Genomic DNA, 23,431 nt, shown 5'->3' with positions numbered 1-23,431 from the left:
TTATCCAGAAAGTTAATTTCCCTTCCAACCTTTAAAGCAGTTATCTGACAGCTGTATTTGTTTGACCTTTAATTCGGTCGTTTGGATTTTGATTGAATTTTGGATTCAATGGACTCTACTCCGTTGATTTTTCTTTTTCTTGGACTGCTGCGAGAAGTCACAGGTGCGGATATGTTGCAATTTACATTTAGGAACGCATTTAACGCAGTAACTATAAGCTGTTTAATTAATAAAGAGCGTTGCGTTGGTTATGAAACTCGAAAAATATGCTTTTATTCCAACAACGATGGCAGCAGTACAGATCGGTGTACTGTGCTTATTATGAGACAGCGTGGGAATCATCCTGGCGTTGCGTAAAGTATACCATGCCGGTATCTGTTTTATTGAGAGGTCATTGACTCCTGACAAACCTTTACATGCCAAAAATGATCAAGCACGGCAAGAGATGCACAATTTTTCATTTAAGTACAATATGGTGTAATGTAAAATATGGTGCAAAATGGTTATTCGTGTTACGGAGTAATCGGCATTTTTGTTAACGTTGCGCGCTGAGTAACAGGCAGTTCAATAATTTAAAAGCGGTTTCTAAATGTTAACTTACGAGCACTTTGGTTTCACAGGAAATCCAGGCTCTGCCAAATCCTGCTTGCCGCATGCTTTGCGTCTTCAGCGAGTGCAAGCGTTCCCGGTGGATAAAGATGTCACTGCCACCGCTTTGATAAAAGGCTTCAACGGATTGTAAGATCAATAATTTGATGATTAATATGGTTATGTGGTTATGTTTTTCTAAGTACTGCGTTTTGCAGCTTTTTGTGCGCGGCAAAGAAGACGGCACTGAAGTCACAGAGCGCTATTGCTTGCCGCAACTTTCCCATATTCTCCTACGGCCAGACTTATGACCAGTTTTATTCGGTAGCCAGAGTCGGTGGCGCAATTACCGATTTCAAGGTAATCAGGAAAGAAAGATAAAAAGATAATGCAAATGATTTAAAAAATGGAGTGTTATCCCACGTTTGATTTGGTGCCTTATAATCTGTCCTACCCCGGCGGTTTACTTTAAACGTATAAATACAACGCTTTTCTCAATTTTACCAGAACTAGTCAAACTGTGACGTAAACGCTCTTAAAGTGTAACGAAAATATTACTTATATCAATGTAACATATGTTTCTCTGACGACTGGTTTTCAAAAACTGTTATTACGTCAGACGACCTTTTTCCTATTTAGGTACTAAGTCGCAGACAGTCCAGTTTGGTAATAGCCGTGATCAAGAACGAACCCTCGCTACTTTTCGCTGTGCATCTTAACGGTTCCTACTTGTCCTTTACCGAGCTGGGACCCATCGGCAGTATCGGCGCTCGGTCCATTCGCATGGTCCAAAACCGAGACCGCGTAGCTGTCGTCACGTCCAGCAGCCGGCTATGCCAGAATGTGGGACACGACTGCAACGTACCCGGCGTCGAGGTCATCAGCGCCGAAAATGTGGTGACGCGCTGTGTTAGTTCAGAATTTGGAGCATCGTCCGCTGCAACCGGTTGGCCATTCGGCCGTTTTTTTTACGTTGTGCACGCACTGAAGGATCACGAAAATCCGCGCAAGATGCAGTTGAAACTGTTTCGGCTGGATGAAAGCGTCGACCCAACACACTGTCTGCTGGAACCGATGGAGGTCTTGGATATTCAAGATCCGCTTTGCGGTAGGTCATTTCATACATCAATGAACGATATTGAACTTAGTGGTGCTCTTACGGTTAGTTTAAATCAATAATTATGATATAAACCACGATGCCTAACAATAAAAACATTCCACTGTGTCGTAGCTGATAGCTGTTGCTCTTCTGTAGCTATCAGCAGTTTCAAAACGAAAATCATATTACCTACTCACAGAAATTCTTGCATTCGATTATAGATGTCCATACGTTGCGGTTGTTTCGAGCGTCCGGCATGTATTTCTTGTTAATCGGTAGCCACGACTGTGACAAGCCGCTCAGCGAGAAAAGCGGTTCCACGAGAAACATCCTAACGGTGCAATGGAGTCCGATAACCGGGCTTTTAGATGGGCAAACGTTGGCAGAACTCAAAGACACCGACCATGTACGCTTTAACTGTTACTCTACTTCTACGACGTATACGACGAAGCCAACTCCCAAATGCTTTTTCCGAATATCTGGATAGTAATTTGAATAATTAAGCTGTGCAGGACTCAGGTTACTTCGAATTTAATTCGTTAAGTTGCATAAAGTTATAACTAACTTGCACTGCCTAGGTGCGCGAGGTGACATCGTTGTCAGCATCGATTTTCCTTCTGGACCGACCGAACATTTACCCGAGCACCATTCATTGCTTGACGGCGGATATCTTACGCAGCAGTTACGCTTCACAAGGCATCCACCGGGCGGAGCTGGACACCATTGCCACGCTTCCACCATCCCCTGGTGCTTCGAAATTTACATCGATGAACACAAATGAAGGGCTTATTTTTCTTGCAAGAATCAGCGATGATGTTAAACGAGGCCATACGGGTAAGGTTCAGTTGATGCATCTACCGAACGCAGAACTGGTTTGCTAATCAGGTTTCTTTTGCGATTCTGACCTGTGCAGTGGAAATCGACCAGTTGTCATGCAGTCAAGACGGTGATGCTGGACACAAAGGAGTCGGTAAGTTCAGATTTTAGAAATTTTTGAGCTGCTTTAACTGCAACCTCTTTGCACGCCTTCTCCTTTGTTAGTTTACGATGCCACGAACAGCTCCGCTCGACAGGTAAATTGTACTGCTCGAAAGGTACCTCCGACCTTTCTCGTGTAATTTTACCGACTGCTCCAAAGGGTTTAAATTATCTAAACCCTAAGCGTATCCGCGATATAGGGAATCAGTTTGGACGATTTTCAAAAAATCGACTCAAAACAAGGTCGACCGTACATGTCCGGGGCGAAAGCAAAAGGTACACCGTAGCTACGATATTGTGTTATTGCACGGTGTAAAGACGAAGATGCAATACGTTAATGACCAAATTTGCCGCTTGTATGACCAGGTGGAGCATCTTCTACTAAACAAGTCCTCACAAGTACGGTTTGGAATGCTTCGAACTCTGCAGTTTTAAAAACCGGGTAATTAATTGAGTTTTGTCTAATTTAGACTGGATTGGCGATCTGCACGATTACGAGGATTCTGTGCCGCTGTTAGTTCCTGTTGCCCCTGTTAAACGAAACAGTGCACCTTTCGGGGATTACGCTGGTGGTAATGGGACAATGGGTAAAACCAGACCGGAAATTTATAGTAATACCGGAATAACTGTAAACGTGCTCTGATTTTCCTAGGGCAACAATATCCGTCGAATGCTCCGGATCCAGCGAAACAGTACCAAACGCCGGGAAGACCGACGCCTGATGCGTCATATAACTCTTCTGAGGCCACTGTGCAGTACCCCACTGTTCCTCTAGGTACAAATAAAAACTGCTGCCACAATTATGGCCTTCAGTTACGCTATGCACTAACTTTATTTGCGTGAATCGAACTGAATTCGCTTTGTACTTGTATATTATTTATGAAGATGCCGGTTAGTCAACGTGAACCAATATTATGCATGCCAATTTTATAGTGTGGCCGGGAAGCCGTCGCCTCAAGTTTCCGGAGGAGCTGGAGTCTGAGGAGTCCGCATATGAAGAAATTCCGTACGCACAGTTTATTGCTGGTATGTACTGTAGCTGCTAGAAAAAAAAACTTAACACCTTGTTTCTCTACAAGCTTGTGAGAAATTTAAAAATTGGGATGTTGAAGAAACAACAACTCATCATCTACACGAAGACGGCGAGGAGGATTATCCAACTGCTCATAAGGGCATTTCTTATGTCAATGATTCAGCGGATCTGCTTGGACTGGAAGCGTCCAATGTTGCCCTGATTAAGTCCCATTCCAACAACGGTAACATTATTATAGCCTTATTGTTTCATTGCGAAACAGCTTTGTGATAGTCATAACTCTTCATTGCGAAACAGCTTTGTGATAGTCATAACTCAGTCGTTTTCGTCTGCCATCCGTACACGCGTTGAGAATGTATGCCTGCGCCTTGCAGTTACGAGTGCTAGCAACAACAGTTGAGCGGTAGGGCACTTGTAAGTTGTAATATCGTCGCGTTAACAAACGCTTGCAATTTCTTATTGGTACTACCGTGTACTACTTGTGCTCAAGAAAAATAAGAAAAATATTCGCTTTAACAAATAAAGAAAAATAAGTATTCAACTTAACAAATCAAGAAAAATACCCATTCGCCTTGCTTTGCTTTTACAGAAACTATACCGATTGGCTATCATCACGAAGAAGAAGGACACTACGATTCCATGCATCACCAAAGAGTTTCTTACAGCAATGATTCCACAGAATTCTTTGATGAAGAAGGACCGGACGCTGCAAAATACGGAACCCAACAGTATAATTCAGCCAAAGGTAATTAGCAAAGTAGCAGTACTAAACTGTGTCAAACATCAGCCCTTTGAGCTCAAAATTACCAAACATGTTGTGTTGCTCGAGCTTGAAAAGTGCAAATCTCAAACACTTTATCAGTCACTATTTCCAGGTTACAAAGTGGTACGACCGCTTGCTCCGCACCACGGACATCATCACGGTGTGCGGTACGGACATGGGCAAAAGGCCAATGCATCCAGAGTTTCCTCGGACGAGATGGAATACGATCACGACGACCACGAATATTCCGAATACGAATCCCACGATGAACACAGCGTACACTACAACGCAAGTGGTGAGTACCCTGACACGCCAGTGAAAGCGCCTGCTCCGCCTCCACCAGCCGTCCAGCCGCATAAGGATCACTACAACAACGTGCATTACGAGTATTACGACGATTACACCGAGTCGGACACGGAGCATGAGCATCCTTATAACCAGAGCGGACGCGCCGGACCGGTTCAAAATCCGCAACCTGCACCGCAACTTGTCGCTCCTCATGGTACGTATGTCATCTGCATACTGCGTAAATCTGGTAAATAAATCTTGCAAAGGTGGCAATCTGTACGTATGGGAAAAGCCTTGGATATCACTTTTCTGATTTTTGTATAAACTCGCAGTGTACGTTTGCTGTTGTGTATAAGGCAGTGCAGATAACTCAACGTTCAGACCTTGCACTGTGACCTTTGCAGGCTACTCCGGAAGACGACTGCATTACGAGCGCCCTTCCAGTCTCCGGTTTGACAATGGCCCCAATCTGCACAACCATTCTGAAGCGGTTCCCGGTTATGCTCACATCCAGCCGGCGATGGAGCATATACAAGAGCACCACGAGATGTCCTATCATGACACGGATTACGAGAACCTGCCACCCATTCGCTACAATGATTCCGCATACGACATCGATGCTGTGGAACGTCGCAACGAGACTGTGTATACAGCGCCCGCGGTTGCAGTCGCTCCACTGCAGCAATTCCCATCGGTTCCTGTTCAGTTGCAGCCGCTCCCAGCGCAGTATCCACCAAGACCATGTAAGCTGATTTGGCTGCGCAATTTTTTAACTAAATTTATCGTAATCTTAGTTTACAATTTAGTGCCGAACGGTGTGCGTTATACTGACGTGAGAGGACTTCATTACCAGCACGGTCAAAATTATCGCAATTACTCTGAAGTATTGCCGCAACAAGAAACAAGAGTGGAGACTTATAATGTGCCCTTGCCTCCTTATCCACAAGCTCCCGAACCACAACCCCAGATTATGCAGCAACCACCGCAGCCAGTTGGACAACGTAAGACAGTTTGCCGATCAGTATATTAATGGCAACGCTGTATGAATATTGGCAATATTTGTAGCGCAACATGGTGTGAGATACACAGATTTAAGTGGCATCCATTTTCAACATGGTCCAAAGCACAGGAACTATTCCGAAGCGCTCCCGCCCTACCAACAAGCGCCGCCGGCGCTCGTTCCGGCTAATGTATTGCCTCCTTATCCCCAACCATCAGGCGTCCAGCCATATGTTTTTCCAATTTCGTATTGTACGAAACGATCGCGCGTTTGTGATTAAAAAGCTCTACACTTCTAGAAAATTTTTTTAAATTTTGTTTAGCCCAACATGGTGTGCGTTATACCGACAAGAGTGGAATTCGTTATCAACAAGGTCCCAAACAACGGAATTCTTCTGAACAGCTTCCGCCTTATCTAACTCCACCGGTGTCAGTTCCAGTTGTTCCTTCTGTTTTGTACACCCCATCTGAAACCGTACAGTATGTTGACCCTCGTCCGGCTGTTTACCGTACGTATCAACAGTTGCCTCCAGATAAAAGTAGTTAGCAAGTCGCATAAGTTTGGTGTACAATTTAGCACAACACGGCGTACGCTATACGGACCAGAGCGGTATCCACTATCAACATGGCTCGACAAAACGAAATTATTCTGAAGTGCTGCCGCCGTTAGCCCAGCCAACACCCACCGCTACTGTCCCGTTAAGTGCGCTTCCTTATCCACCGTACGAGGTCGCGCAATACGTGCAAGCAGCAAACGGAACCGGTAACGCTTTCTTTACATATCGGCTTTATTATTTCCGCATTTTGTTTTATTTGTATGGTAATTTCAGTTAAAAAACGCCGATTACGATTTTACAAGAATGACACCGGCGATAGTAGACTCCTAATGGAATTAGGAGAAAACGCAATGTATCGCACAAACTACTCCGATTCTCTCCCTGGTCCGTTTACCGAATCCAGCACGGTAGTGGCCGATACAATCCAAATTGACCAGCGCGAGCCCGCATCACCCCTTCTACCCGCCGTTAACCCGACTGTGCCTGGAGGTAAAATCATATAGTTTGACGCGGCCTTTTTTAACCGCCTATTTGTTAAAAAAATTTACTCTTTCAATCATCTTGTCGAATCATCTGATAGAGAAGACCTTTTTTATAACTCTTCTGTACTCTACAGTTAGATTATAGTCTTATGTCATTAGGAAAATGACTTGTCCTCTGTTACAAACTAATCTGGTTAGAATTTTCTCAGGAATGGGAATTCACCGCATACGGTACAACCAGACAATGCCGACACCAAAAAGTTTGGGCATTCGTTATCATAGTGGTCCTAATCGGCACAACTTTTCGGAAACCCTACCAGACTATTTTGTCCGTCCAGTGCTCGATAAACTGCAAGAAGTGGATATGTATCAAATCATGCCGGTTTCTCCACAGCAGGAATATCCGGTAGCTCAACACGTTTACCATGATCTCCCTGTGCAACCAGAAATGCCGCCTAAGACCGATGGTGACCTTAACTTATCTGCTGTTTCTTCTGCGTGATTCTTACTGTTGCGAACTTGCCATAAATTATACTGTAATATTTTTTTACCTGCGTAACCTTTTACAATTTGAGATTTGCTTTTTCTAGTGATAACACTTCGCAAACCTGGTATCCATCATGACAACACCACACGTACCGGCATTCACTACCGTCGCGGTCCATACCGGCACGACTATTCGGAAGCCGCGCAACCGAAATCCGTCAAAACGAACCTTACCGATGTCATTCCGTCATTGGTCAAACCTGGTAATGATTGACTTTCCTATCTTCCTTGGACATTTTATGATAATGCAATTGGCCAGGTAAAAAGAGACGTCTACATTATGGAGAAGCTTACGCTAAACTGCTTCCAAAAGGAATCCAGTACGACAACGGCACGCAGCGTTATAACACTTCGGACACAACGGCGCAAACTGTTAAAGAGGCCGTCGCTTATACGGAAACTCAGCCAGCTCCGAGCCTACCTTACCAACCCGGACCGGTAGTGCCTGCCATATGGCCGGCAAAGTCTTCTAAAATTGTTCACTACGATAACGGATCCAGTGTGGAAGAAGATTATACACCGATCGTTAAAGCGACTCCTTACACGCCGCGCACAGCTGACTACTTCTCCTATATGACCGGTACAAACATAAATAAATGCCTTCCAAATTTTTCATCGTTCTGCAATATTCATTACATCTACTTGTTGTCATGCTCGTTATGCTAATAGACTAACTATCAAATGGCTTACAAATGTAGAAATTCTAACTGAGTGATACTATTTTGGCAACGTAGTTACTCAGTTCAACCCTTACGTACTATTGGCTCATCGGTGATTGCAGGATCCCCACAAGGCAAAGGAATCAGATTTGATGACAAGAAAGGAATTAAATACGATTCTGGACGATACCGGACAAATTACTCCGAAGCCGATGTGTTTGTGTCACCCTACACCCTTCCCGCACAGTTCATCCCGACCGTGTCTCAGCAAAAACGGGATGGATCTGCCGATCAGATGTTCTTCCCGGTCACACGACCGTATGTTCCGCAAGTGCATTTCGAGAATGAGACATCAGTTGACGAGGTCACACCGGCAACACGAACCACAATCAGTTATGGTAATGATCAATATTACCGGTATCTGTTCTTCCACAATGAGCCTGCATGGTCTTGTTAACAAAATAAATACGTACCATTACAATAATCACGCGTTGCTTTCGAACCTTGTTTGTTCACAAATTAAAATATTATTATAATTTCTTTTATAGGTACGTCGCGAAGAATGAGGTACGATGATAAAGATCGACCGAATGAGGATTTGAGTGAGCCGTCAGCAGCAACTACTATTCAACGAACTGTGCCACCCAGTTTCATTCCCAAAGTGCGCTACAATTACACCTCAATGATCAACGAAACACGGGAGTCCGTCTATCCACAAGTAAAGCCCGGGATCCGATTCGATAATTATTCCAAAGTGGAAGAAGAAGAACGAGATGATCGCGCTTCAACCTTAATCGTTCCACTGATTGCCACAAAACAAGGCACGCACTCATTAAGATTTATGAGTAGTCTAGTAATGATTGACTGCTTCAGTTTGTTCGTCGCTTCTTTGAATGTTGAGGTCACCGTTAACCGTGTATTTTGCAGGGTCATTGAGAAAGGTGCGCTTTAACGGTACCACAGGAATCACCAAGATGTTGAGCGGAAAGCGTTATCAGAATAAGGCAGACAGAACAGCGGTATACTCCGAAGCGACAGCCCCTAACCGACGTCATCAGCGCCTGAAATACGACAATATCAGTACTCCAGAAATGCGGATTGTCCAGAAACCGCAGCAGCTCATCAAACCCGTTCATTTCGATAACGAAACATCAGAGGACAAGGATATCGTCACATATAGTAAGCAACACCTTGTTCCAATTTAGTGCGACATACGAATACTTGATGTTGGTTGGTACACCTTTCAATAATCTTAACCGTCGAAATCGACATGAACGAAACGTCGTTTCGTCCACTTCAATGGCGACGGTTAAGATTAGCCATTGAACCTATTTCGAGTACATACTTGCTCAAGTATGACATATTTTGGTGTCGATTGGTATGACAGACTGCCACTTTACTGCGCCGCAAGTTCGGGGTGCATAAGTTGTTGACATTTTCGGTTTTCGGCCGTATTGCAGCCTACTTAATCAGTTAATTATTGAGTTAACTATTTTTCGCATAATTGCAGCTAAAGTTCCTACTTCGGCACTTCGCGGTCTGCACTACAATTCCTCCGACCCGCAAGATGCGTATGGCATCACCACGCTGGGCGTTGAAAGCTCTCAGATAGCTCCGATCGTCGTTCGAAAGTTCCGTCAAAACGACACAACCAGCGTCGACAAATCAGCGCAGATTAAGTTTAGACTCAAGTACAACGAAACGACCATGGATGACCAGGACATACCAGAATCCACTCGCTCGGTTTATCAACCGCGACAGAAGCTGATGTCCATTCGGATGCGATACGAGAACGATTCGGCGGATGTATCAGATGTCGAACCGATCCGGTTGGTTCGTTTGACAACACAAGCCAATCAGACACTGGGCCAAGCATCGCCCACTTGGATCTTCCTCAACGGTACTATTCCCGGTAATCTGCGAAGTGTCGGGGCACCTGTGACCTTTGTGGAGAAACCTATGGGACGTCCAAAGATCTTACCGGTTCGCCTAAAAGAAAACGTCTCCGAAGTCGATAATCATTACGAAGAACGACAGTTACTACAAAGCTCATACCAGAATACCAGTCAATCTGACACAGGTAAGGAATAGCAGTTTCTTAATGTATAGTGGTAATAGCTCATCACACCGCATCATCTGTTGTGAACAGCTTATAACGCCGGTACCAGACTGAATTATGACAATGCCACTGGAATCGACCGACTCAAATACGAGGAGTACGAGTCTACAACAGTAATGAAGGTTTTGATGCCATCAACGTCTACCATGATGTCGGTGGGGATGGATAACTCTACCCGTGGAATCCATTTTGGTTCCGACTACATCGATGAAGAAGAGCCGCGAATAGTGTATCAACAGATAGTACAGCCGACGATGGCTGTCAAAGGTGCTTTTACCTGTAAATTGTTTTGTTTCGGACGCTTTAGGAGCCCTGATAACGTGATACATTAATACGTCAGAAGGTCATCTTATGGAACCGCGTTCAATATAGTCTTACCAATTTTATTTTTGGGCGTAGGTCAGCCTGGCATAGGAATTGAAGATTTGGACCTTGGGGATGATGCCATGGAAGAACCGTACATGAAGCAATATTTCGTGCCAATGCCTTCGCAACCGGTTCTGCCCGCTCCTTCGCAAGCGCCTCCTCAGCCCATGCCCCAAATCGAAATGGAACCATTACATCACGAAAGCATTCAGCTGAAACACGTTGAGAAGGATCCAGCCTACACCGGGTACGTGCCGCCATCCGAAGCCCCAGTGCACCCAACCCCGGTGGCGGACGTCTATCCATCTCCTACCATTGCCGACATCTCTCTTCCTGTGGTTCCGGTATCACCAGTGCAAGGTTACAAACCCGAGATGCCGTTACGAAACCTTCTTGGCTGGGAGCGCAGCGCATCAGGGCGATCTTTCGTCCGGCGGTATAACGGAAGCACCATCGATGAACTGTATGCGCAGCCAACAGTACAGATGCGTCCATCGGCACCGGTATCACAAATGGTGCCGCAGCCAATGCAGTATTTAACGGGCTGGGAAAGGGCAGCAGCCAATCAAGCCTTTGATGAGCGTTACAATACAACTGCCATGCCTGGTCCTGATGCTGCAGTACAGTTGCACCCATCGGCTCCGGTTCAACCAATTTTACCACAGCCAGTGTGGCATTTAACGGGCTGGGAAAGAGCGGTCGCCAATCAAGTATTCGATGAGCGTTACAATACCACCGTCTTGCCTGTTTCTAAAGGCCAATTCCCCGGTTCGATTGCGATTCCCCAGCATTATAACAGTACCACCATCTACCAACCGCCTGCAGTATCGGCTCCGATTCAACCAATGGTGCCGCAGTCAGTGCAGTATTTGACCGGCTGGGAAAGGGCGGCAGCTAATCAAGCATTTGATGAGCGTTACAATGCAACCGCCCTGCGTGGTCCTGATGCTACAGTCCAACTGCGCCCCTCGACTCCGCTTCAGCCAATGGTGCCACAGCCAATACGGTATTTGACCGGTTGGGAAAGAGCGGCCGCCAACCAAGTATTCGATGAGCGTTACAATACAACCGTCTTGCCTGTTTCTGAAGGCCAGTTCCCCGGTTCGATTGCGATTCCCCAGCAATATAACAGAACCACCATCTATCAACCGCCTACAGTATCGGCTCCGATTCAACCAATGGTGCCGCAGTCAGTGCAGTATTTGACCGGCTGGGAAAGGGCGGCAGCTAATCAAGCATTTGATGAGCGTTACAATGCAACCGCCCTGCGTGGTCCTGATGGCCACTTACCCGGTGCAGTCATAATTCCTCGGCATTATGACGGCACTATACATGACGTGCAGCCTACAGTATCGGTTCCGGTACCACCAGTGATGCCGCAGCCAGTACAATATTTAACTGGCTGGGAAAGAGCTGCACCCAATCAGGCTTATGATGAGCGTTACAATACAACCGCCTTGCCTATTTCTGATGGCCATTCCCCCGGTATGATCACAATTCCCCATCATTATAACAGAAGCGTCTTTGGACCGGACGCACAGCCTGCAGTACAGCTGCGTCCTTTGGCTCCGGAGCGTGGAACAGCACCACAGCCTATGCCATCTTTAACTGGCTGGGAAAGAGCGGCAGCCAATCAAGCCTTTGATGAGCGATACAACGCAAGCGCCTTGCCCCTTCCTGACCGCCAGTTCCCTGGTTTTGTCGCACCCGTGATGAATGTCGTGCCTCTGGTTCCTTCGAAAACACCATTCGCTGGTCGACTGGACGCTGGCTGGGACACGGACCATCCAATGTTCCCCGAACGATACAACTTAACCATAGACGATTATTCCGACATATCGGTAGTGCCGGCATTCAGTGTTCCAGTTCCGGCAAGTCAAACAAGCTACCAGCCAAGGTTCAACGGATCACTGAGTGAGATTCCCATTTACCAGATCCCGGTGGACACAGAAGTACAGCGACATACAGTCGATGTTGCAGCAGTTCCCGATGTTGTTCAGCCTGAGCCGGTCGAACTGCGTTCTCCAAGCAACGTCGCGGACAGACCCCCGAACAGCCAGTCGGCTATCCATCAATGCCTCGACCACAGTCCACTCCAGTCTGGTTAATGGCAGGGCCGGCTTCCGGGCGCAGCCCACCTCTGCCAAGGCTACGCTTAGCTCCTCTCCCTTCCGCCGGGCGACGCGATGAGTACACGGATTCGGCGCGCGCATTCAAGAAACGCCACAATGAATCGCTCACTGACCACCCGGAAGGGAAGTTTCCGGATCTCAGTCCCAAGACATTTATGGGACGATATAACGCTTCTCTGGATGAGCACCAACAATACGAACCTGTTACCGCACCGCCTGTTCAAATACAACCAGCGATTGTGCCGGCAGTGTCCGGGCCGGGTATAGGTTGGGAGCGAGGCAGCACGAACCGGGTATTTAACGAGCGATACAATGCCAGCGTTCCCGAAGAAATTGTTCCTGCTGATGAAAGTACAGGAGCCAGATTAACGAGCAGTTTCCTTCCCTCGTCACGCGTCGGATGGGAAAGAGCGTCGGAGCAGCAGATTTCTTCAGAGTTCGAAATGCCTACCTCCGAGACGATGCCTCGTACAGGGTCTGGATGGGAACGACCGGAATTTAACCGGTACTTCAAAACGCGGTACAATCACACAGAACCCGAACCGGAGCCGCCGATTAGGAAACCGGTACAGCCACAAGCATCGCGGTTGGTACCGCCAGTACGCATTGACGTAACCCGTGCTGGATCTGGATGGGAGCGAGCTCCTGATCGTGTATTCTCGGGGCGATACAACGACTCAAGCCCACCGGAAGAAATTCAACGTACCCTGACATCGGTGTATGACGCAGACAAAAAGCCAGCGATTTTGATTATGCCGGACTTGCCTCGACCTCCATGGCCGCAACAAGAAGTGCGTGTTCTGTCGGAACCGGAACGCCCGCGGTACTTTGGACACCGGTACAATGTTACTATAGATGATCATGAAGAAGCGGCCCCGTTGACTTTTCCCGGTTACCCTGGTATCGGTCAGTTTGCCACGCACAAAGAGGAACCGGCATCACTCACCACTGGCGAATCCGGCATGCGATACGAAGGTCCAGCTCCGCCGTTTGTTCCTCCCATCAACGCCATCGTAAGCGCAGCGCAGCCATCGCAGGAGCGAGTGTCGAGTGGATGGGAACGGCAGCACAGCAACGTCATGTTTGATTCCCGGTACAACGAAACCACGCCAGAAGATCACGTTGAAACACTTCCCCAGTCTCCTAGCGTGCAGCCAGCTGTTTACCCGGCTATAGAAGAACAACGGATGCCCTCCTATGCAGCTCATCAAGGGATTAAATGGGAGAGTCCCGATAATTTTCGAAGTTTCGAGAATCGCTATAACGTCACTAGTGAGCACGAGGAAGCACCGATGAGAACTGGCGTTGTTGTTTCTACGCCACCGAAATCTGAAGAAATCTCACCTCTTCGAGGTGGACAAAACGAGTGGGGACGCCTAAACAAGGTATTCGATTCGCGGTATAATGTTTCGGTAACCGAAGACCAACCAGCACCTGTACCATACTCAACATCGTCACCGGTAGTCCTTGAGGTTACCCAGCCGCCGCCCATGTACGTTCGGCACCAAGGAATCAAGTGGGAGGGACCGGATAGCAGAGGTTTCGGAAAACGATATAACGAGACATTTGACTACGATGAGGCACCCGTAACTACTGTTGCGCCTCCGCTTCCGCCCAAACGGATGGAAACGGAAAGGTCATACCGGTTAGGAGGTGGATGGGAGCGCCAACCGGATGCAGCCTTTGATTCCAGATACAATATTTCGGTAACCGATGATGGATTGGAAATGGCACCATCCACAATGCCGGCAACTGCCACGCCTAAAATCACACATCCGCCAATGTACGTGCAACACCAGGGAATAAAGTGGGAACGGCCAGACAATTCCCGCGTGTTCCAAAGCCGGTACAATGCGACCATACCGGTGCACCACGAAGAAGGCACTGCCCGAACTGACCAGACCGTGGGAGCACGAAAAGCCACGAGTGAACGCGTGATTGATTCCGAATGGCAAAAGACACGGGTGTTTGATGTACGGTACAACGAAACGCATCCATTAGATGAACAACATCCGGAGAAACCCGAACCAGTGCAGCAAAAGGTCAACGCAGTGTTTGGACCAGTACGCTACGATCACATGCTACACGAAACGGACCATCATGAAATTGTGCCCAATGACCTCGCCATGTCGCGTGTTAACAAAACCGACCAAGTTGTTGTTGTGCCTCCACCGGAGCAGACCGTCCCCGATATGACGCAGCTACCCGTGGCCTCAGAACCAACACCACAAGCACCGGTAATTCCCCTTTTGGGAACCCAGCGCAGAGGTTCTCTGTGGGAGCGGCCAGATGGCGTGCGACCGTTTAAGGACCGGTTCAATCTGACGAAACCGGCAAAGTATAGGTCGCCTGGAATTATTCTACCGCTGTATGACCGAACACGCCCGGTTGTGCCTACTCTGTGGAGCGTTGGATCGCGATTTAATTCCAGCGTGGATCCGATGCTGCCGGCTTCTCCAATACGACGAATTATCAATACTGATGCTGGTAGGTGACAGAGATCTAGATGGATTTGTTATCGGTGTGCACGCACTGTCAATAAATTATTATGTACGCTAACGCCCTTTATAAAGTGATGACTGAAGTACATTTCATTCAATATCTTTCCATAATACTTGTACATGGTCTATACAGACATATATACATATATACGGTATCTAGAATACTTCTATACATATACATATGCGCAAGCATTTTAAAATTATATTTTGTGTAATTAAATGAGTGCAAGATCAACAAATACTTTTTCTCGCAGATATTGTTTTGCAACACAATGTTTTGTTAATAAAGATGCCGAAGTACCGGACTGGCAGCGGAAACTAGTTTTCATCAATGCGTCACTTCCATACGGTTCCGGACGTCCTCACCAGATTCCACAGCCCCTTGCACCGTTGATTATGCAACCGCAAACAAATGCATCACGGGAGAAACCGTGTGTAAACGCAACCACGAATTCCAAGGGACCTAAAAAATACGTCGAAGGCACGCCGTTCGTATATAACTGCGACCTTCCGGTGATTTATATGTAAAATATGTTTGTTTAGGTGTGGTTGGGAGAAATCCTAATTCATACACAATTAACCGCGATGCCAAGCTGGAGGAACTTTTCGATGAAAGTCTGGAGGAAGTGATATTATCGATGGTCACGCGTGTGACCGAGCCTTCCAGGCTCCCATTTCCTCCGCCATCTCCTTCTGATGCGATGGTCCCCGTACAGCAAGGAAATGTGCATCCAACCAACTATGTAAAAAAAATATTTATATTACAATGCCTGGTGCGTTTATAAAATTCGGCTTCTTACAGGCACCAAATCTGCCAGCAATTATTAATCACAGCATCGTCGCTCCTCCCCGTCCGTTTGATTTGCCTCCTACAATGGCGCCCGAAACATACTCGACGAACGCCATGCAGCTGTATTATCTCCCCACCAAACTTCACGTTCCTTATCCAACCGAAATACAGCAGCAGAACTCCAGCCGACTGATTCAGTAATTTGTTGTTTTAACCTTCATCCGGAATGTTAAATAACTTATGGTAAATTTTCAGAGAGCGTCTCCAGTTCAGTTCAGGAACAGTAAATCAAGGCGTTCCGCAATACGCCAGTGAGTTCCGTATTTTCAATGTATCTATATGGTACACTCAGGGTAACAGAATTATAACTCTTGGATTCAATTCAGCTACTAAAACACCGAAGCGGCCAACAAAAGGTTTTAAGACAGGAGTGAAGCATGTTCCGCCATTCCGACGCGGTCAGGTCAATATCAGCGCAATGGATCCTAATAAACCACGCAAAAAATTTGCAACCAATTCCTCGCTGGTACGACCCGTCCCAGGAAGAGCCCGTCAGCCGGCGAAAGCGAATTCCATTTCATACGATCCCAACAATGCTTTAGCTACAAGGTAGCGTGAACCTGGCAATAAAATTTAACTTCTATTCTGTTAAACAAGGTAAACACTTCGTAAATGCAACACTAAAAGAGTGTGGTACTGGTGACCTTTGTTGATAGCTGCTACAATTCCTTAGAAATCGCAATTAAGCGTTGCATATTTTACAGGAAACGCAGTAAAGGCTTTAAGGTCACCAGACGCCCAACGACGCTTGACACGCTCGGCTTCACGATGCCACCGTACAGTCCACCTCCGGTAATCGACACCCGACCGGTGATCCACATGCCCAATACCAGCTGGAATATGCAGTATGGGAATTATAACATCGCAGTGCCTGCCGTGCAGTACGCACCCAACATCGGGATACCGTAAGTCATTTCTTCACGCACTAAAAACTTTCATCCCAAATCGAAGCTTGCAGAATTCATACGGATATCAAACGAATGAATGTGATTAAAAGAAATTTTATTGTTTGTTAAACTGTTGTTTGTGGTCTTGATGTCTGTGAATTTTAACCTGATATCTTTATTACCAGACCGCAGCCGTATATGCCACCTTCCCAGCCATATTATCCCGCCAATCAAAGCGGAGCTATTCGGGCGTCCAACAAAACCGAGTGTTGCCAGAATATCACAGCGGATTCCGGCCAAATGCTGGACATTTATGTGAACAAGAGTACCGATCTCAGCGCCTTGGACAACATTCGGATCAATATGAGCGCTGCGCAACGGAACGCCTCCGTGACCGGGTATTCCGTTAAACTGCAGCTGGTACGGGCTCCTCTTGTCTCTCTAGCCAGCATCTGTAACGCCCCGATGGTCGTCGAGCCGCAAGGAATTATTAAGGAGGTGGACTGCAGTCAGCAGGACATCAGCGATGTCGCCATGGCTGTTCATGTCCGAGCGGGAAGCGGGTCGTTCCATTTCGAGATCATCAACAAAACCGAAGCGTACGTATCCCTGGCATTCGTAAAATCGTTGTTTAGTTTTCTTTGACACGCATATAGGTGCACAGCCATCAAACTGCGCTGGCGCATGGGGTACACGCTTAACGGAACTAATAAGTTTTGTTATTCCATTAGAACGGATGGCAACAAGTTCATCATTGACGAAACCAATGGCTTCCTGTACCCCTTCGTGCCCTTCAGTGAAAAAGCCCCGGCGGACAGTCGAACGCTACTTGGAATCGGTCACGCTTACGATGTACTGGTGCAGGTGACGGATACCATTTGTGACCTTTCCGATCATGCCTACGTATCCGTTATGTTTGTTTGTCAACGGGACATCACGACATTGCGCACCCGCCGACCAAGATCTTACCGCAGTAAACAAAATTGATAAAACGCTGTGAATGCTTGGATACTGTATGATGATTCTGTTGTTGGTATTGTGCAATTATTAAAACCATGCTTGAGCCTTTGTATCTGTAAAGTGAAATAAGCTACTGACAGCCAAACTTTATATTTATTGCTGTTTAATGTGGAACTCCGTATTTTAATGGGTTGTACAATGACTCTGCTTTCCGTTCTGCATATTTAAGAAAGGACAGAATAAAATTAAGGAAATCCGCGATAACTGTTAAGCGCAGCATTATTGCTTCGACGGAATATGAAACAACGAAACTGATCAGGCTTAAGAACCTGCTGCCAGCTGGACAATTGCGTGACTATAATATTCTCGTACATTTTGCGCAGTAAACTACCGCAGGCTTAGCGAAATACTGAATTATGGTTAACGTGTGTCGTCAAGTGACGAAGAGTTGATCTCGATAATGAATGAAAATCTTAACATCTCCTAACTGTCAAGTTCATTCATACTCCAGATGTCGCAATTTGCTAGCGCAACTCATGTAGGGATCGTGTGTATCGACGTATTCACACTTATAATCTGTATATTATAAGAAAAAAAAATTTTGAACTTTGTGTTAGACATCTCCACAACTTTCCAGCACAAAAATGCTGCCAAAACTTCCTTAATTAAGAACATCCGGCTGTGGGGAACTACAACACTGGCTGTTTGCGCGCCACCTACAGTAGTTCACCTTTCTAACGAAAACCATTATTTTTTAACGATACGATAATTTTGGCATTGAAGATTGTACTAACTAGACGTCAGAATCTGAGAATTGGTATTTTAATATTATTGGCTTTTCGAAACTGAACAAGGCACAAAAATTGGAATGCATTAACTCTACCAAAATGACTACCACCTCGTAGACGATTAATCTACTCGTACACGGCGCTTGTACGACATACTTATCCCACCGGCATTCCATTTTTTTACCGCATCACGACTGTTCGAACAAAAACACAAACACATGCCATGGGAAAGCGATCAGTGGGTGAAGCTGTACAGATAGACAGTGTGGTATATATTGTAAATCATCAAGAGGTTATTGAAACGCCAACGTACTCTTGGTATTCAGTGATCCACCTACATCACGTTTATCCAAAAACCGAATACTTGTAGCTGGATTTCAGTGTAAAAGTGTTCTCTTATGCGCCTATACATATCAAATTAGCCTTTGTCAATAAATTAATTGTCTTTGTCAATCAATTTTATTGATTTTCAGTGCAATTTTTGCTCATTTTATGCTGTTCTATTTTTATTATTTTTGCTATTTCGTTTGGCTGTCTTTGCTGTGCGCAAAATATAAAGTCGCGTTCACAAAATGAAGGAAAGGTGGATTACAACCAGCGGTGAGCGTTATATGTTTTGGTATGCCAGCTTACTAATCGTATGCCTATCTGCACACGCCGGAGCGGGAAATGCAGGTAATGTTCCTGTTTCTTGTGCTACATGCATGATTGCGAAGTGTTTTATACCGGTTAATTCAGTTTGCGCATTGAATACGACGTATTGTAGATTCATAAAATTGTAATGTCGGTACCGTGCACAGAAGTAATCAAACGCTAATAAGCAACTACAGGCATACCTGTTCCTTTTCCTTTTTTTTGGATAGCGGATTTTTGCGTGGATGGTGGACGCAATTGTTCACCCAATGCCACATCAGTTGCCTTGACATGGACCAACGAAAGCGTCTCGTATGACACTGGAACATTCGACAAAGAGGAATTCCTTCCGGTCATCGGCGGGCGGGGCAAAAGGCAAGCAGCGGTAAGCCAAGAATCGTATCACTGACTATTTTAAGGTTTTCGCTTCTAGCGTAAATGGAAAAGTGCCGCACATTTTGAACCAGACCAAAGACGAAGAAATGGATGGTTCAGGTGAAGGTAAAGCTTCTTATCGTAGCATGCGGATATCTTTTCACCCAACTTATTACACATTAATACAATAAATCAGGAAAAGATTGTTAATCAATTTAAACAGACCCAACCGATTTTCTCTCGCATTTTTCCACTGAGAATTCAACTGTTGTTGCGAATAATGCCACTAACCAGCCAGAAGAGAAAGTGCTGCACCTTTCGGAAATAACCAGCACGCCGGCAGGCGTTTTTGCATGGACGCTGCCTGTTGTAGCGGAGCTGTACTCGGATGCATGGACACTGCCGTCAATTTCGATAAAAACGCCGGTTACGACAGCTCCAACCGAAACGTCCACTTTGTCCTCGACGGTACCATCTGTCACAGAAGAAGCAGAAACAACGCAACCGCTAGAGCATGGCACAGGTACCGTGCCGCTAATTTCTCTTTGTGTAACTGCATCACTGCCGGATTCCAGATCTCGATCACAAAGACCACGAAATTGTCCACATTGACCAGCTCAGCGGACTGTCCACGTCTTATTGCTCAGAATTTGTCAAGTTGCCCGCCCAGTCTGACGGTCATTGGCTGCGCAAACGCCCGAACAAATATTCTGAATCCGAAGAAAAAGATGTGTGGTATGAATTCTAACTTCGTTTGCCACATTATTATAGTATTATCGCATGCATAATCTCTGCTAGACAGTAGACACATACTAGATGTGTAATAATTTAATCGTTTTGAGGAAGAGTTTGTTACACGTTTAAATAAAGTCCTTATGATGTGAGATAAGAGACCTCGTAGCGGTTTCTGTCAGTCAGCCAGCGATCTATGGACTTCTCCACAAGTTTCTGTTGTACTCGTACTTTCAGGGTACTGTTGGAGTGCTCCGGGGAAACCGGCTCTGAGGGAACTCGAACGGATTACGGATTTCATGCTCGCCACGTTGAATGTGATCCCGACAAATCGATCTTTGTGCAGCGCGACAGTGATTCGAAGTCCTTTGCATCTACCAGTGGAAAAGTTAAAAGCCTGAAGGTATAAGCAGACCGCTACTATGAGATAGTACTATACTACTATGAGATTTCGTAGATCTGTTAGTAGTAGTAGATTATGAGATACTGTTATGAGATTTTGTGGATCTATCTGTCTGCATCGAGAAGTTCATTCTCTTCAGAGTTTCGTCGTGCATCGGCACGCCTACGTGATCGCCATTCTAGCGGACAGACGAAGCCATCTGTACGAGATCCGCTCCGGTATTCACTCTGATTCCCCGCTGCACGTGGTGAAAATCCAAGACATTCCGCATCGGTACATCAGTGATGTCGACGTCGTGACCATGTCAGCGGGAAATACGTTCGTTGCCTTCTCGATTTTCCATCCGCATACGCACGACAAATCTAAAACAGCCGAGAAAATCTCGCCAATATACCGCTTTGTTAACGGCCGCTTGTTGTTATGTGATTATGTTCCGGTCACCGGTGCTGTGGCTGTCCGCGGATGGGAAGACCATCATGGACTCCTGTCACTTGTGTTTGCATCCGAACCATCGACTAAATCCAAAGCATCCATTCTGTCCTTTTTCGAAGTGCTGAGCGATGATGAACGTTTATGCCGGGTGTTGCCACGGTCAAATGGGAACATTATTTCCAGCGTTGGACAACTGCCACTATGCGGTAAACTTTTCTCATCAATCGCTTTATATTGGTGCACACATTGACAACTAAAGGTCATCTTGTAGGGGTGCAATCACTAGAGCTGATGCTGTCGGATCAACGTCGTTATTTGATTGTTGGTAGTGGTCGACACCTCCGCTGTAACGGCACCTATGGCCGATCCTTTATTCTGCCCGAGAATTACGACTTCCGTTCTGAAAAGGTCGCCTTTGAAACTCAGAATGCGGCAGAAATCCCTTCGAAAGAAAATGTAAGGAGATTATTGCAGTTGCATCACTTTGTCCTTAGTTGAAGGTATAAGGTGGCCTTCTTCATTTTCAGCACGACAAATTCCGAGTCGTTGAGCAGGAATGTGGAACAATCCTGGTCGGTTACGGTCAAACAACGGAAACAGAGCTCTTCACCGTAGCAGACACTCTTCATGGGTTAATGATTCAAAAGCTGGACAGCTTTAATAATGTCAAACGAAGCGCGGGAATGGCGTTAGGAGTTTGTGGGAGCCAACCCTTTCTTAACCTTGATGGAATTGACCCGCCAGGTAAAAGCCCACTCAAAGATTTGTAGTTTCCCTATAATTTGTCTTGTCAGAAAATGCATAACTATTCAATAAGTTTTCAATTTTCATTGCAGATTTGGATGAAACATCAGTGTCCTTAACGATGAGGTGCAAGAAAATACCCAGAGGAGGCTGGGGCGTTGAATAAACGCTATTTATCTGTGATGATGAAGCTGTACTGTCTACTGTAAACACAAAGACAGAATGTTTACTTCAACGACTGCTAACATTTGGGCTTTATAGCTTTACCCACTGCTACGCAGTACGACACAAACTACGACGTAAACTGATCCCCTGTCAGTTTTATGTTTGTATAATATTCGAGTATGATAACGTTCTGAGGTCACGCGCTTTATGGAGTGTCGGTTTAAAATTTTAGCTTGAAATTCTGATGCTATAGCTTTGAAATAAATACTACTGATGCAACCCGATTTCTGATGTGTTGTGAATTCCAAAACAAATTTCGGATGGAAAAATTACGCAAGGTGTTACACGACTTATAAAGTGCCAGTACAAGTAAATTACAGTACTGCGCATACGTACAGTACAAGTATCTTGCCATCTTGTTATATCAACCTTGTGTTTCAGTGATAGGAAAGTATTGCATCTATTGTCAGGTATGGCACCCTTCCAGCTGGCAAAACAAATAAATAAGCATACTACGAGTACACGTACATTCGTAAAAAACAATCGAATAAATTGGAAGACAAGAGAAGACATTCGATAAATGTAATAAAGAAATATTATTTTTTCTCAAGTATGTATTATGTTTTCCTCTTTGTATGCTTTTTGCTAATGCCTAACGCGCGTAAAAAAGGCGTTAGGTGCGCGAGCTGGGCTTTAATAAACCGAAAACGTTTCCGAGGTTGAATCTACTGCATATTTGGGCACTGATATAATTATATGAGCACGAAGTGCAAATCACGGGTGACAAAATTTAAAATGTTTGTTTTAAAAACGATGTAAACCATCTGTTCAGCACGCGGTTACAATATCTAAATACCGTATCTGTTAGATCATCATGATCAACAGAAACAATAAACAGTAAACACAACAACTCACGCTTAAGACCTGTTCAGTCGGAATCCTTGTGCTCTTAAGCTACGGGTAGCTTGTTCGAAAAATGCAAACTGCCATCTCGTAATGTTGACGATCCTTGGGAACTCCGTTTCGGAATCTGCAAAACTGGGGCACTTGTTCGATCGGCTATATGCAACATCGTAATAATCACTCATATTACGCGTTGTATATGTTTCAAACTGTATTGCGCGTAATTTTGCACTAGTTTTTTTGGTACCAAAGCAAAAGGAAAAGTAAAACACAGTATGCCATTACCGGCAACTTATTTTATGCAGCTTTGAGATAGCTTTACGTTGTGTGATTAATAATTAAATCACCAAAAAGAAATTGCTGACTTTCTGCTTTTGACAAACCAGTAACAATGTCCGTTTTACGGAATCTCCATCGGATTTACGGCGGAAACTTTTCGATTGTTTTGG

At 45.6% G+C, this 23,431-nt stretch overlaps 3 protein-coding genes across 3 annotated transcripts; all 3 read left to right on the top strand.

Annotated features, from left to right (window-relative positions):
• LOC129584098 (uncharacterized) lies at nucleotides 1-7,135 on the top strand. The gene is made up of 24 exons (XM_055476202.1): nucleotides 1-163; nucleotides 621-738; nucleotides 807-948; nucleotides 1,228-1,696; nucleotides 1,909-2,093; nucleotides 2,266-2,521; nucleotides 2,601-2,657; nucleotides 2,729-2,760; nucleotides 2,866-2,941; nucleotides 3,032-3,064; nucleotides 3,136-3,252; nucleotides 3,318-3,440; nucleotides 3,599-3,691; nucleotides 3,778-3,921; nucleotides 4,288-4,443; nucleotides 4,574-4,963; nucleotides 5,154-5,492; nucleotides 5,556-5,750; nucleotides 5,815-6,000; nucleotides 6,072-6,257; nucleotides 6,326-6,511; nucleotides 6,579-6,794; nucleotides 6,997-7,081; nucleotides 7,126-7,135. The coding sequence occupies exons 1-24, from the start codon at nucleotides 109-111 to the stop codon at nucleotides 7,133-7,135; spliced, it is 3,849 nt and encodes a 1,282-aa protein (XP_055332177.1). The 5' UTR covers nucleotides 1-108.
• On the top strand, nucleotides 7,041-12,717 carry LOC129584124 (uncharacterized). Its single transcript, XM_055476237.1, has 9 exons — nucleotides 7,041-7,254; nucleotides 7,378-7,536; nucleotides 7,593-7,913; nucleotides 8,115-8,390; nucleotides 8,541-8,813; nucleotides 8,920-9,171; nucleotides 9,503-10,072; nucleotides 10,142-10,378; nucleotides 10,511-12,717. Exons 1-9 carry the CDS (start codon nucleotides 7,152-7,154, stop codon nucleotides 12,583-12,585), a joined length of 4,266 nt encoding a protein of 1,421 aa, XP_055332212.1. The 5' UTR covers nucleotides 7,041-7,151; the 3' UTR covers nucleotides 12,586-12,717.
• Nucleotides 12,585-17,973, top strand: LOC129584097 (uncharacterized). The gene is made up of 9 exons (XM_055476201.1): nucleotides 12,585-15,096; nucleotides 15,400-15,591; nucleotides 15,654-15,853; nucleotides 15,913-16,097; nucleotides 16,156-16,211; nucleotides 16,287-16,509; nucleotides 16,665-16,865; nucleotides 17,033-17,446; nucleotides 17,579-17,973. The coding sequence occupies exons 1-9, from the start codon at nucleotides 12,585-12,587 to the stop codon at nucleotides 17,832-17,834; spliced, it is 4,239 nt and encodes a 1,412-aa protein (XP_055332176.1). The 3' UTR covers nucleotides 17,835-17,973.
• Nucleotides 17,974-23,431: the final 5,458 nt, after the last annotated feature.

This window comes from Paramacrobiotus metropolitanus, unplaced genomic scaffold (assembly GCF_019649055.1).
Source record: "Paramacrobiotus metropolitanus isolate TYO unplaced genomic scaffold, Prichtersi_v1.0 Parri_scaffold0000012, whole genome shotgun sequence".
Lineage (NCBI taxonomy): Eukaryota > Metazoa > Tardigrada > Eutardigrada > Parachela > Macrobiotidae > Paramacrobiotus > Paramacrobiotus metropolitanus.
Note: the sequence above shows the minus strand (reverse complement) of the source record. Positions and strands in the feature narration are given on the sequence as shown.

Excerpts from the sequence above, each read along its gene's own strand:
- LOC129584098 (XM_055476202.1), top strand. The coding sequence starts at position 109 with ATGGACTCTACTCCGTTGATTTTTCTTTTTCTTGGACTGCTGCGAGAA. Across the intron at positions 2,094-2,265 it reads AACTCAAAGACACCGACCAT|GTGCGCGAGGTGACATCGTT; the intron begins GTACGCTTTAAC and ends TGCACTGCCTAG. Across the intron at positions 6,795-6,996 it reads TAACCCGACTGTGCCTGGAG|GAATGGGAATTCACCGCATA; the intron begins GTAAAATCATAT and ends GAATTTTCTCAG.
- LOC129584097 (XM_055476201.1), top strand. The coding sequence starts at position 12,585 with ATGGCAGGGCCGGCTTCCGGGCGCAGCCCACCTCTGCCAAGGCTACGC. Across the intron at positions 16,098-16,155 it reads AACTCCAGCCGACTGATTCA|AGAGCGTCTCCAGTTCAGTT; the intron begins GTAATTTGTTGT and ends GTAAATTTTCAG. Across the intron at positions 16,866-17,032 it reads GCACCCAACATCGGGATACC|ACCGCAGCCGTATATGCCAC; the intron begins GTAAGTCATTTC and ends CTTTATTACCAG.
- LOC129584124 (XM_055476237.1), top strand. The coding sequence starts at position 7,152 with ATGTATCAAATCATGCCGGTTTCTCCACAGCAGGAATATCCGGTAGCT. Across the intron at positions 7,255-7,377 it reads AATGCCGCCTAAGACCGATG|TGATAACACTTCGCAAACCT; the intron begins GTGACCTTAACT and ends TGCTTTTTCTAG. Across the intron at positions 9,172-9,502 it reads CAAGGATATCGTCACATATA|CTAAAGTTCCTACTTCGGCA; the intron begins GTAAGCAACACC and ends GCATAATTGCAG.